Source organism: Leguminivora glycinivorella, chromosome 8 (genome assembly GCF_023078275.1).
Source record: "Leguminivora glycinivorella isolate SPB_JAAS2020 chromosome 8, LegGlyc_1.1, whole genome shotgun sequence".
Lineage (NCBI taxonomy): Eukaryota > Metazoa > Arthropoda > Insecta > Lepidoptera > Tortricidae > Leguminivora > Leguminivora glycinivorella.
This window is the reverse complement of record NC_062978.1, coordinates 11,060,838-11,073,877: the sequence shown is the minus strand read 5'-3', so window position 1 is coordinate 11,073,877 and position 13,040 is coordinate 11,060,838. Positions and strand designations below refer to the sequence as shown.

At 37.0% G+C, this 13,040-nt stretch overlaps 2 protein-coding genes across 2 annotated transcripts; both read right to left on the bottom strand.

Moving 5' to 3' along the window:
- Positions 1-410: 410 nt before the first annotated feature.
- Positions 411-4,362, bottom strand: LOC125228878 (CASP-like protein 4A1). Its single transcript, XM_048133577.1, has 3 exons — positions 4,174-4,362; positions 3,428-3,672; positions 411-1,803 (listed from the first exon to the last, which is right to left on the bottom strand). The coding sequence occupies exons 1-3, from the start codon at positions 4,349-4,351 to the stop codon at positions 1,711-1,713; spliced, it is 516 nt and encodes a 171-aa protein (XP_047989534.1). The 5' UTR covers positions 4,352-4,362; the 3' UTR covers positions 411-1,710.
- Positions 4,363-6,038: 1,676 nt separating this feature from the next.
- Positions 6,039-7,398, bottom strand: LOC125228808. Its single transcript, XM_048133493.1, has 2 exons — positions 7,241-7,398; positions 6,039-6,807 (listed from the first exon to the last, which is right to left on the bottom strand). Exons 1-2 carry the CDS (start codon positions 7,317-7,319, stop codon positions 6,638-6,640), a joined length of 249 nt encoding a protein of 82 aa, XP_047989450.1. The 5' UTR covers positions 7,320-7,398; the 3' UTR covers positions 6,039-6,637.
- Between the last annotated feature and the right edge of the window lie 5,642 nt (positions 7,399-13,040).

Here is a 13,040-nt window from a genome sequence, read left to right as displayed (position 1 = left end):
GTGTTGAAGTGATGTTTGATTCCAATTATGCGAGGGTGTCAACCGAAGACGATTACATATATTTACATGCAGCAGTACGCGAGTACGTACCATCCCTGTCACACATTTAGAGTTAACTTAAAAAGTTAAAGGAAACATATCTTCTTTCTCGCTCACTCCCTCCCCTACAACCAGCTCCCGGCCGCATGACGACTCCATTATTTAAGAGAGACCAGATTTTGTGTTATCAATTTGAACATTTGACTAAGATATGTTTGGGTATGGGAGGGTTGGGACGCTGTAATCGTCTTCGGTTGACACCCTCGCATAATTGGAATCAAACATCACTTCAACACAAGGTAAGTTCGTTTGATTCTTAATTATACTTCGGGTGTCAACCGAAGACGATTACATATATTTACATGCAGATGTTTAGAGTATTTTCTTTAATCAAAAGTTAATCTAGAAAGAATACAAATACCAAAATGTTCAAATCAACAAGTTTTCTTTAATTTTCGTTCCGAAAAGGGAAAGTAAGTTAATCATAAAGTACTTTAAGAATTATCTCAAACTTCTCAAAGGTTCTACATTTATCGTTCGCTTAACATTACGTTAATACATATATAAACGCAAATAGCCTGTTAACTAATTAAAAATAGCATTAAAAAAGTCATCTTGATTTACTTGTATAACTTCTCTGTAATAATACTTGAGGAATACATTGGAGGTGTCACTCCAGCCTGCGGCCTTGCGAACCACCTCTAGATTGACCCCTGACCTGTGTGCGGCAGACGTCGAAGCCGACCTGGTGCTATGAGCGCCAAATATTGATATATCTATGCCGCTGTTCTTTAGAACTTTCTTTACCCAACGCGCTAAAGTCTGGGTTCCAACCTCCTTGTGAGGTTTGCAAATTCCTAAAAACAGATGCCCATCTAGTGAATTCTTCCGTAAATGTTGAGTTTTCTCTACGTACGTTTTAAGTGCTAAAGCCGGACAAATGTTAGGGTTTTCACGGATGAAGGGCAATCTAATGAGGGGTTGGCAAGCCCCAGGTCTTGACGTTTTGATTAATTCAGTAATTCTGATGATAATCGCATCATCCTGAAATGTCAAGTTTTTTAATTTAATTGAACTAATGGTCTGTATTCGTTGAGCAGATGCTATACATAGAAGAGCACAAGTTTTATAAGTTAAACTAGGTAGTGAAGCATTATCATACGGGTAAGGGTACGTATTAGCGAGATAATTAATCACAATACTTGTGTCCCATGTTGAATTGTATTTAGGTCGAGGTGGATTAAGTCTGTATACGCCTTTCATAAATCGCTTAATACAATCATTTGATGTTACATCTATACCCAAAACACACGTTAAGGCTGATCTGTGTGTATTTAGAGAACTATAACTGGCACCTTCGTTAAATTTTTGTGTGAGAAAGGATATTACATGACAACTGGCGACCTTTAATAAGTTTAAGTTATTTTGTGTACAGTATGTAATCCAAGGTGAAATTGTACTACTGTATTGTTTTGTTTTAAGGTTTGTGCTGAAAATGAAGCCATTACTATATCTAAAGAGTCCAGGGTGGCTAGCCGAATGGCACAATCGCTCACGAAACGCTCACGAAACGAAGCGCTAGTAGATATCTATCTCTATCGCGCTTGCGTATTGGCGCGACAGAGCCAGCGGCGTATCGCTTTCGTTTGGCGTCGGAGAAATGCCATTCGGCTACGGGGCCTGTGGTACACCCCGGTGTATCAATGAGTCCCTGATAACTTCGCTGCCACCAGAACGAGATCCGCGTGAAGTGGATGGCAGGTTCTGAAAGGGGAGTACAACAGTGATTTATCAGGACCGAAATAATATTTCTTTGATATAACAAGCCTAGACCACAAAGGGTACCATGGCTGTGAAGGTCAGTCAGGTATAATTACAATTCCTTCTGCTTGGTCTGTAATAATTTTATCCAATACTCTAGAGATCAGACTAAATGGAGGAAAGGCATAAAAATGTATGTTATGCCAATTAAATGTAAATGAATCGACTGCCTCAGAAAAAGGGTCTAATTTCCAAGAGGCGTACCTAGTGCATTTATTGTTTTGGGCACTGGCAAAAAGGTCAAACTCCGGTGTACCTAATACATTAGTTATTTGCTCAAAAACACGTTGGTTAATTTCCCATTCTGTGTCTATATTAATGCGCCGAGATTCTCTGTCAGCAATAACATTTTCTGATGATTTAATATAAGAGGCGAATATATATATATTCCTATCTTCACACCACTGCCATATCTTTCGGGCTAAATCGTTCAGATGGGGGTGTTGTACACCTCCCATCCTATTAATATAGCTAATAGCAGTGGTGTTGTCAATCCTTAACAATATATCGCAGCCTTGTATATTTTTAGTAAATATTTTCAATCCATAATATGCTGCTTTTAATTCTAGGGTATTTATGTGAAGGTATAATTCTGACTCGGTCCAGTGACCATTTGCACTTTGATCCCCGCATGACACGCCCCAACCGGTATTCAAAGCGTCGCTAAAAATTTCCATCTGGTAATTATTTTTTCTTATGGGGCAGAAGGATGAATCAATTTTATCTACCCACCATAAGAAATCGTTCTCTAGAAATGATTCTATTTTCATTTGCCTACTATAGTCATCATTGTAATTAAGTGCAAGAAATTTTTCACGTTCGAATAGCTTGGTGTACATCCACCCATAACTCACGGCGGGGCATGCGGAGGTCAATAAGCCTATGAATTCAGCAAATTGTCTAATAGTGCACTTCCTTTTTCCCATCAATTCGTTAGCTTTATTTTTAATACGTAATTTCTTATCTTCTGGCAAAGTAATAATCATATGTTTAGTGTCAAAAATGAAACCTAAGAACCTTAGGTCTTATTTGGTATCATTACACTTTTTTTGGTATTTATCACGAACCCCAAGTATTCCAAAATTGCTTTTGTATCTTTAACAGTATCCCTAATATTCTTGTTAAGTGTATTTAGTACCGCATATCTACGTGATAACGATTCTCTGTAGTGGTTATCACATATAAGCCTTCCTGCATCAATTAAATATTTAACTATATCTGGGGGGATAATATCTTTGGATTGGACCGCCCAGTTTAAAGCATGTCCTAACGCTGCAAGACCGCTTCCAAGTTGAGTTTGTTTACCCTGACTATATTGGTCTTGTTTAACACTTAGCTCGGAAAGTGCAGCTTTTATCTCAGGGTTCAACTTTGGTGATGACAAGTTGGTACAGTTTTCAGGTGGCGGATACTGATTTATTAGATCGGCTTGAGATTCTTTCGTCAGACCGTTGATGAGGATATGCGCCCACCTAGGAGCAATGTCCTTGTGCAAGCTTGTACCGTAAGTCTTTTTAGTTGAAGGGTCTTCCCCTAAAAGACCTAGAATGACGGGGTCTAGACTCACTTCAGCATCTGCGCCTTGAACTTCATGTAAGGTGACCGCTGATGATGAGCCGGGCACGGCCTCCACCGGCAGCGACGTTGATGGTAACTGTGTTGTGGGCGGCGGCGGCAGTGTAGCCGGAGCCGGCGCGGGGGCAGGTGCCGGGGGAGGCGGGGGCGGGGGAGGGTCGAGCTGCGTGGGGCGCGGGCGCTCCTCATCACCAATATCTTCCTCTAGATTTATTACTTGGTCATATGTGTCTTCATCTAAAAAATACCAGAGATACCTATCTAAAGTTAGGTAGGTATAATAACCAGACAAAATAATTTAGATGGCGATACCTAAGTATCGATCATAAAATACACGCATTGTTTCGTTGTGGGTACAAGGTAGTTACCCTTAAATTAATGTACATACGTAAGTAGGTTCAAGATAGATACCTACAGTACAATCAAAGAAAGTGGGTCCAAGTTAGGATCCCTCCAAGGTCCAAGATAGGTACCTATGCACAACTGGGTCCAAGGTAGGTGCCCGTGCAGATTTTTTAATATCTGAGGTTATGTGAAGTTACACTTAACCAGTTAAAATCATAAGATAATAGTTTATATCTTAACAGAAACGAAATTACACAGTATGCGTAATTTCGGTATAAGTAGTTACGATAGGTAACTGTACGCGTATATAACTAAGATACGCGACGCAAGCGCTTGAAAAAACAAAACCTTATCAGCATAATAACAATTTAAAATGTTTTCAACATGGCTTACCTGTATAGACGCCATAATATCGGTCGTAAGCATAATTTTCATTATAACCTGACGAGTTTGAACTTGGTGATTCCGAACGTTCTCGTCTTTCTTTTAATTTTCGTTCTAATCTCTTCATTTTCCTTAGAATAGTATTGTAATCACTTTCTCTGGACCTGGACCGTTTTCTCTTTCCCATAGTGAATGTGAAGCGTGCGCACGGGATGACACAAAATCACGTAATGGAGTCGTCATGCGGCCGGGAGCTGGTTGTAGGGGAGGGAGTGAGCGAGAAAGAAGATATGTTTCCTTTAACTTTTTAAGTTAACTCTAAATGTGTGACAGGGATGGTACGTACTCGCGTACTGCTGCATGTAAATATATGTAATCGTCTTCGGTTGACACCCGAAGTATAATAGGTTACCAGATAGGTTTAAAGACCAGAATCTCAGCAGATTTCGAAAAATGACTAAGCAATGGCTGATAAATAAATGTTATTATAGTTTAAATGATTTTTTTAATGACAATAATAATGATGATTTAGAATAAGGATTAATATGTGTATAATGATAATTTTAATTTTTAGTTGAATAATTTAGTAGATATGTGGAACTAATGTGTGTATACCAGCGTGGTAGGATTTGGAGGATAACATTATGAGCTATTAGACCTGCAACCATTGTAACCTAAACTCAACACACAATAAAATATTTCATTTCATTTCATTTCATTTCAATAAACATAGTACAATAAAAAAAACTAACTAAATCTCATTTGAACTAAATATCGTTGCAGGGTTAAATTTTATTTTCCAATCATTTTACTATATTTAATAATGATTAGATAATGCTGATATTAAAAATAGCCCTCTTCGATGTGTGAGAAATGTAGGAGGGTTTTTTAAACGGCGAATGAGTTCATTGAGATCTTTCCAGTTTATAGGCGTGAGATCTAAAATGTAATTACTTACCTATATTGTAGGTACATAAGTCATTTTAAGACTGAAAAACACATTCATTTTACGAAATCTTTATAAGGAATTTTGCTAATACCTTTTTATTACTTTATTAGGTAGCTAGCTATAAAGAATCGAAGACGGTTCCTCACTATTGGAGTATCGCAGTTATTAAGGAGATGTGTTTCACCTCCGCTCAGACCAATTACACAGGGTCGCGTCATCTCCGCTGAAATGCAATCAGCGCGCGCTGATATTTTAAAATAATTTCGTAAGTTCAAGCTTGGGATACATACAGCCATAAGTAAGACGATCAAATGATCGATTTAAATAAATCGTTCGATTTTAAGATAAATTACCAAATCCTCCAAAGCCTTCTTGGAACTTGTACACTCCTTTTTGCTGTGTACTTAACACAGCAAAAGGGAGTGTACAAGTTTCTAATGGGTTGGCAACGCGCATGTGACACTCTTTGAGTTCCAGGCGTCCATAGGTTACGGTGACCGCTTTCCATCAGGCGGACCGTATGCTTTATTTGCCACCAACGTAGTATAAAAAAATTGATAGATCGTATTTCGGCAAAATTAAGAAAAAATTATTTACCTATTTTTATGCACTTTTCGTTGATGCTCGATCATAGCAACCCTGATGAATATTATTTAACAATTAACAGTCAAAACATAAATTTTAAAAGTTTTATTTCTATGTCGGGAGATGGCAAAAATGCACTGATGTAACAAAATTCACAATGCCTCTAATATTCACTATTTGTAGTATTATTAATTTACATTGTTTTGTAAACAACGATCAATTCCAAAGCTAGAACGTTGGGTGGGCTTATGGGATTATCTCGGTAATTTTCCTCGAATGATCACTGCATAACATAATGCACACAGGTCTATTGTCATTGCGTGGTAAATCATACAAGCAATTCACTGACTAACTCAATTTATTGGTAAATAAATCCTGAATAAATCACATAAATATTAAAACAGGCCCGAAAATAAAAACTTATAAAAGAGCGAAACGCTCACAGAATTCCAGCGTTGAATAGCTACGGATAGTTTTTCTTTACTATTATTATAATGGTTTACTCTTGGCCACAGACTAGCCAAAGGCAAAGACGTGGTCTACGATGGAGTGAGCTCGCCGAGAAGATGCCTGAACACCCTTGATTTGCGGGTGTTTGAAACAGAAAGTACAAAAACGACTTGCGGCTCGATTCGAATTTTAAAATACATCTGATATTTAGGGTTATTGATTGAGATACGATATGGATATTTCAATGCCATTTTTTTAAATCAGCTGTTACACTGACATATCTGATCCACATGCCATGCAAGGCCTTCTGGGGGTCAAGCTCAACTTCGGTACCAAGGTACTCGTACGCTAGTCCGTACTTTGAGCGTGACTTTAAGTACACAATGGAGTCTCGAGAGCTTTTGCAACACTGCTACATCGCAGAGTACTATAGCGAGTGAGACTTTTATTTCTAAATCTATAATTCTATATACATATATTTTTATCGCTTTAAAATTTGTCGCAGTCACACTTGTCGCCAATGCAAGCGCCACCAGGGAACTTCAGCCGCCGGCAGAGCTGGTCGCAAGCTTGGAAGTCGCACTTAGTGGAGCGACGGAAGATGCGGGGTGCCTTCGTTGTCTCGGGACGAAAAGAGTCGAGAGGCTTCAATTCTCCGACTAAAAAAAAGATTGGTTATTTGTCAGTAATTTGGGTGTTTTGCAAAAAACGCGATAGCATAAATAGTTCTCGAGATATTTCGCAATGTGACAGACAGACGGGAAGAGATAAGGGTTCCTTTTTAGCACTGAACCACTAGCAATGAATTTACCTAAATCTAGTTTAAATCATGGACTCATGAATCATGAATCATGGAATAAAAAGGTTGAAGTGTAACCCAATAAGTAAATTTTAGTTTAGTAATTACGCCACTTAGCCCACTTAGGTACCTATTCAAGCAACAAAATATTAGCTATGTTTATGGTTTTAAATAACATAACAGACGTATTTTAACGTGTATCATAATTATAATTTAATAGCAGATAAAATGCTCAAACTATGAAATAAATCATATTTCAAAGTGACTATTATAACATACAGCATTAAACAAACCTTCATGTTGCACCGGTGAACTGAATGATGAGGCAATCAAAGCCAGAAATACGGTTATTACAAAGAAGTAACCCTTCATTTTAAAAATATTCCTTAACTCACTTTGAGATGGATAGTTAGATACTGCAGGAGATATATCAACTTAAACTTATATACCGCGCTGTGATTTGCAAACACATTTTTAACTATAGCAATAATAAGTAGGTTTCTAATCAAAATTAATCTTTATTGTCGGAGTATAAAGACCTCAGCTGAATTGTACGACTGACCCGTCGGTAATGACTCAATCAGTCGATAAAGCGGTTGAATATAAATAAACATTATGAAGTCTGCAAAAAAGTCCCGAGCGGACGTCTGAGCGACCTGTGGCATGGCTTGGTAACGTCAATATGTACATGTTGATAGCGACGGGGGAGTACCGGGGTATACACACACGCAGACAACACCTACACATACACACAAGACCCAGTAGGCAACAAGAAGCATGTCCGTAGCTGTTACATAAAAAGAGTCACAACACAAAGACGGTTGTCACAACACAAATTCATTTGAATCCTTCTAGTACCTATTATAGTAGTTTTCGATCTAGTTCGATCTTATTTTGAGCTTGGTACATATTTTTCCGGCCTTTGAACTACTTTCCCTCAAGTCAAATCTGATTCTTTTTGAGAACAGTCAAAACGAATTTGAGGGCATTTTCCCTCGTCAAATCTGATTCTTTTTGAGAACAGTCAAAACGAATTTGAGGGCATTTTCGCGAGAACAATCACCAAAAATATTTTTTCGAAGGTAGGTAAATTTTATGTTTTCCTACTCAGAATTACGAGCCCTCTCGATCTAGGAAAAAAAACAAGGGACAAAAAATTGTCCCAAAATTTTCTATCATTTTACATACTTTCTGTAAGATTCCTCTATTCGTCACTATAAACACAAAACTGGCTCAACAACGCACCATCAAGCCTTGCACTCCGTGTGGTGGTCTATCGGCAACTGCCGCCTCCCACTCCTCAGGTCCTGACGTCTGCGCTTGAGACAGGTTTTAGGAACATCAATACACTACATCCCTTCCTTGTTATTTTGATTTATTTAATTAGTTAATATTAATTATCATTTAATTTAAATAATAGGTCAATTTAGTTTTAATTCAAATACTTGCCATGCTGTGCCGCGTTTTTTTTTTTTTTTTAATGTACTACGTTTCTTCTAATAGTCTGCCCACTTTCGTCATTCCTAACTTGAACATCTCCGTCTTTACCACTTAGTACTGTATGTGAAGTAGTGTTATAATTAGGGATTAATTTTCTATCTTTAGTCATATGTTTAGGACATTCCGGTCTGAGGGTTGACTCAGAGCGGACGCTGCACCACCACCTGCAGTGTATACTCAAACATACTTGTGTGTTCTATTAACTACAATTCCTAGATGTCAGTCTCACTCCTTCTTCTTTAAATCTGCTACCTTTTTCAATTCAGACTGTTTTGAAAACTAGATTAGTACATTATTTTTTTTTTTTTAATATTTATATACATATATGAGTGTTTTTTTTTCTTTCTTCAATAGTATACAATATAATTGTACAATGCAAGCATCGCACATTTCTCGCGTCAGCATTAAAATGAATATAATTATGACTTGATTAGAATTGCTTTGCATTGCTTGATTGCATTTGCATGCATTTAGTTATGTTTTATTGCAAATAAATAATGATTGATTGAATAGAATAGAATAGAATAGAATAGAATTCATTTATTCAGCCAATACATCACTACAAACATCAGAAATAGAAATACAAAGACTTAAAACAAAACAGTAGAAGTAGAAATGAGAGGCTGAAATGGTCTCCACTCAGCAATGCAGCTGACACGACAGGCGTGTCAACGGCGCTGGTTTTCTGCGGAGCCAGCGAGATGTGCGGGACAGCATACTGGTTGCGGACATCGTGAATAAATAGTGTCAATTAAATACGTTAAATTTATTGATTGTTTGATTGCTGTATTTGCGATTACGCTATACATCGATTTATGCGTTAGTTTACGTTTATACGTGCTCCTAGCTAGTGCCCCTAGCTAGTACTCAATATACCTTGGTTATCACTAAATTTATAAGTGTATCAAAAATCAGTGTTTCTATCAAGACTACAATCAACCATCAAGAATCATATCATCTAAGGTGTACGGCTCGTACAATAATATTTCACTAATTTCATACCTTTTCATGATTTACTTTTTTTTTTTTAGGTCGCTATTGTCAGGCGTCTAATGTATATTAGGTAATATTAGTTCTTAGGGAGGAACTTTAGTTAAATCAGTCGATTATTCATTAAAATGAAATATGAAACCAAAATTAAATACAATTTAATTAAAGAAAATACGAATACAAGTACATTTTCAATATTTGAATTAAATTTATGATTAAAAATCTGAGAGCTAGTATTTAAGTTTGTAAGATCTTAATCGAGCGAGCGTCTACGGCCAAATAGGCAGAGTTTCGGTCCTCGCAGGCTGAGGAAGGGGTCCCGTCGGGTGGTCGCGTTGCCTCGTCAGCAGTTTGCAGACATTGTAGCTAACACGGCCTCTCCTGACATGCAGCGTCCTCGATGCAGTTCTTGAGTTGTCTTGGATCCAGCTCCAGGGCTGCTTCAGAGTCTGGGCTCTCGTCATCTGCGGAGTAAACACATACGTTAATACATTAATACATCAAATGTGATCTCCGCATTGAGCACACATCGTGGTCTGTTGACCAATCCACCTCTCGTCCACATCATTCGCATTGAGCAAACATCGTGGTCTATTGACCAATCCACCTCTCGTTCACATCATTCGTCTAAATAATTATCATCCAAGAATATTCCAATGCCATAAAGGCCACACACGAGAATACCCTCATCGATGCCACGGCGGGCCTTACACGATAATCCCCACATCGATGCCACAGCGGGCCTTGCACGATGTAAGGACAGTATTCCGATGCCACACTGGGGCTTTACACGCGAATACACACACATCGATGCCACAGCGGGCCTTGCACGATGTCAACACAGTATTCCGATGCCACTGGGGCCTTACACGCGAATACATACATCGATGCCACAGCGGGCCTTACACGATCTCAACACAGTATTCCGATGCCACAGCGGGTCTTACACGCGAATACAAACAACGATGCCACAACGGGTTTCCACAATGAACCATAAAATGTACTGTCTGCACTGGGACCACAGTGGCTACTACTTCTCTGTGTAGAAACGGAGTCACCTTCTGAAACAATCAACTAGGCTTTAAAACTGCCTATTTATCTCTACCGTCTTCGATGCTAAGCTAATGTTTTCTTTCCGTTCGGCCGACCTGACCGTTTCTAAAATGTGTGTTGCATTAGTGTAATTCGTTAATAAAAACATCTCTTCTCAGTTCTCAGTAAAATTACAGGAAAGCATTGCTTGACAAACCTTTCTCAAGTAAAATCGATCAAAATAAATGTTTTGTTCCATACCAACACAAAAACGTATTTTGCCTCTGATCTAAAATACGCCAAAGCACACCTACATTACCTTCAAATATCTGGTAGCAGAAATCAATTACCACTTCAAAATGCATCATCATTTAAATCTTAATGGTGTTCACTACCCTATAAGTTACTTGATTAGGTATTTCCATCCGTTTTCGAATAAAGTGCAGAAAAATCATACATTTGGTCAGTCTCAACACTCTCAACCAAAATATTTTTATTATTCAAAACTAATTAAATTATTCTCAATAGACATAAGAAAACCATGATCAAAGTCATGATAGCATTAAGTATCAGGTACTATCCAGCGATAGTTTACACCAAATTTAATTCATCTATTTAAGAAATCATTTCATTTTTCAATAAAAATCATACTCGATTTGCAAAACATTAAAATAATGAACATCAGAACTATTCAGAACCATTCTCAATGGTTAAACAAAAAGATATTAAACTTTTCAGTAATTGTGTCATCAAAACTTCAATAAGCATTCAAATTTTACTATGTTGCTCGACAATTGCTTTTATGAGATTTATTATAAAATCGTTAACTCTCACACTACCATCTTGAATAGGATTTAATTTGAATTCCAAACACTTGCTACCTTATGAAAGAAACTCTCCCAATAGTGTCAAATCCGCGTAAAATTACTAGAAGATTCTATTTTTAACCGGTAGGTACCGCACTACACTGTAGCACTCAGCTCTAATCAGTCCAATATTTATATTTTGTACACTTTGTTCTACTAAGGAAGTAATCTGAGCATTTGTTTAAACAAACATTTTTTTTGTTCGTCTCCGAAGAACAGCTTGTTGATTAAGTTTGAGCTGCGTAGTCGATTTGTTACAATGTGTTACATAGTAACATGGGAACCACAGACCAAATCAGTTAAGTAGGTAAGTTTACTGAGAAACGCGATGAATGTACTCAGTGTCTACTACTTCATAATTATTTAAGACATCTCTATGTATCGTTATGTACTTGCAGATAAAAGTGATGTAATTAAAATTACGGTGTACTGTACTTGTCAGAAGAGTGCGTAGATGGTCACTGAAAAGTAATTGGTGACTGTGCAAGTACGTATGCACATAAATACATAAAATCTTTCCAAATTTTTACTGGACTTGCTGCATGGCCGCATACGAAGAAAATGAGATAAATAAGTAGAAAACATGACGGTACTAAAGATCAACAAAGATCAAAATCCATTGACAATCAATGTTTCTCCACGAGCGAAACGCATTTTACTACGTCTTTCATCTGTACTTTCTCACAAATATATTAAAATCATAGACTCTTAAACCAGCTTACATTTCAGTTTACTGTAGTTTGGTAACACACCATTTATGATTAAAGACTATAGGCATACTTTTAAAGTTTCAAACCGTTAGCAATCTCCATTTTATCGTCAAATTTCTCTGTCTTAACTCAATACAATTTCGCGATCGTCGAACATGTAATGAATTGAAAATCATAGCGACATTGTTTTATGTTTTAGGAACAGCTCACAATTTCATTGTCAAACTTTAGTAGACTTGAAAGTAATGAAATCAAAGTAATATTTAAATAATCACAAATCTCTCAAACCCTTTCGTAGTAGTCCATAGCGGCAACATACGTGACATTATTCTTATAACAAAAACTCGTCTCTTTCGTAAAAATTACGGTTCGAAATCAAAAGACTAACAAGGAATGCCAAATGGTTAAAGAGTTACCTTTTTTTGCATCAATATAATTTCTGTAACTCTGTGTTTTAAATACCGGATGTATTTATAACTACAATCCAATCTGTATTTAGCACTAGAAAGTTGCTATTCAAATCAAAAGCTCACACTAAGTACTCAATTCTATTATTAGATTCAGTTGCACTTGAACTTGACAAAAACTCTACATTGTTGTGGAAATCAACATAACGTTTTAAGTGACGGCTCGTCGTATTACATTGAGAATACTTTAAGGCGCAATAATCTCATTCAATGACAAAATACTAACTTGAGCTTTTCAACATACTAAGTAAATAACCGTAATCTAGATTTCAGCACTGATTTCATACTAATGTGACGCCCTTTTCAAATTAATTAATCCATCGCAACTAGAAGTTATACTCGTAATTTATAGAGTTAACTGATGTTACAACTATTACGAGATCTTACTTTTAATTTATCAATGCAATTTCTAATGCACTCATTACATTTTAAGAGTAATCTGATAATCTCACATGACTATTTAATGCATCGTTACATCTGTCACTGATTTTGCGAATACCAAAATATAATTAATAATCACACCTCGCA

What these genes read in the sequence shown, in the direction of transcription:
- LOC125228878 (XM_048133577.1), bottom strand. Translation starts at nt 4,351, where the DNA reads ATGGGAAAGAGAAAACGGTCCAGGTCCAGAGAAAGTGATTACAATACT. An exon ending in ATATTATGGCGTCTATACAG is followed by an intron (nt 3,673 to 4,173) that starts GTAAGCCATGTT and finishes GGTATTTTTTAG; the next exon opens with ATGAAGACACATATGACCAA. An exon ending in TTCAAGGCGCAGATGCTGAA is followed by an intron (nt 1,804 to 3,427) that starts GTGAGTCTAGAC and finishes CTCCCCTTTCAG; the next exon opens with AACCTGCCATCCACTTCACG.
- LOC125228808 (XM_048133493.1), bottom strand. Translation starts at nt 7,319, where the DNA reads ATGAAGGGTTACTTCTTTGTAATAACCGTATTTCTGGCTTTGATTGCC. An exon ending in TTCACCGGTGCAACATGAAG is followed by an intron (nt 6,808 to 7,240) that starts GTTTGTTTAATG and finishes TCTTTTTTTTAG; the next exon opens with TCGGAGAATTGAAGCCTCTC.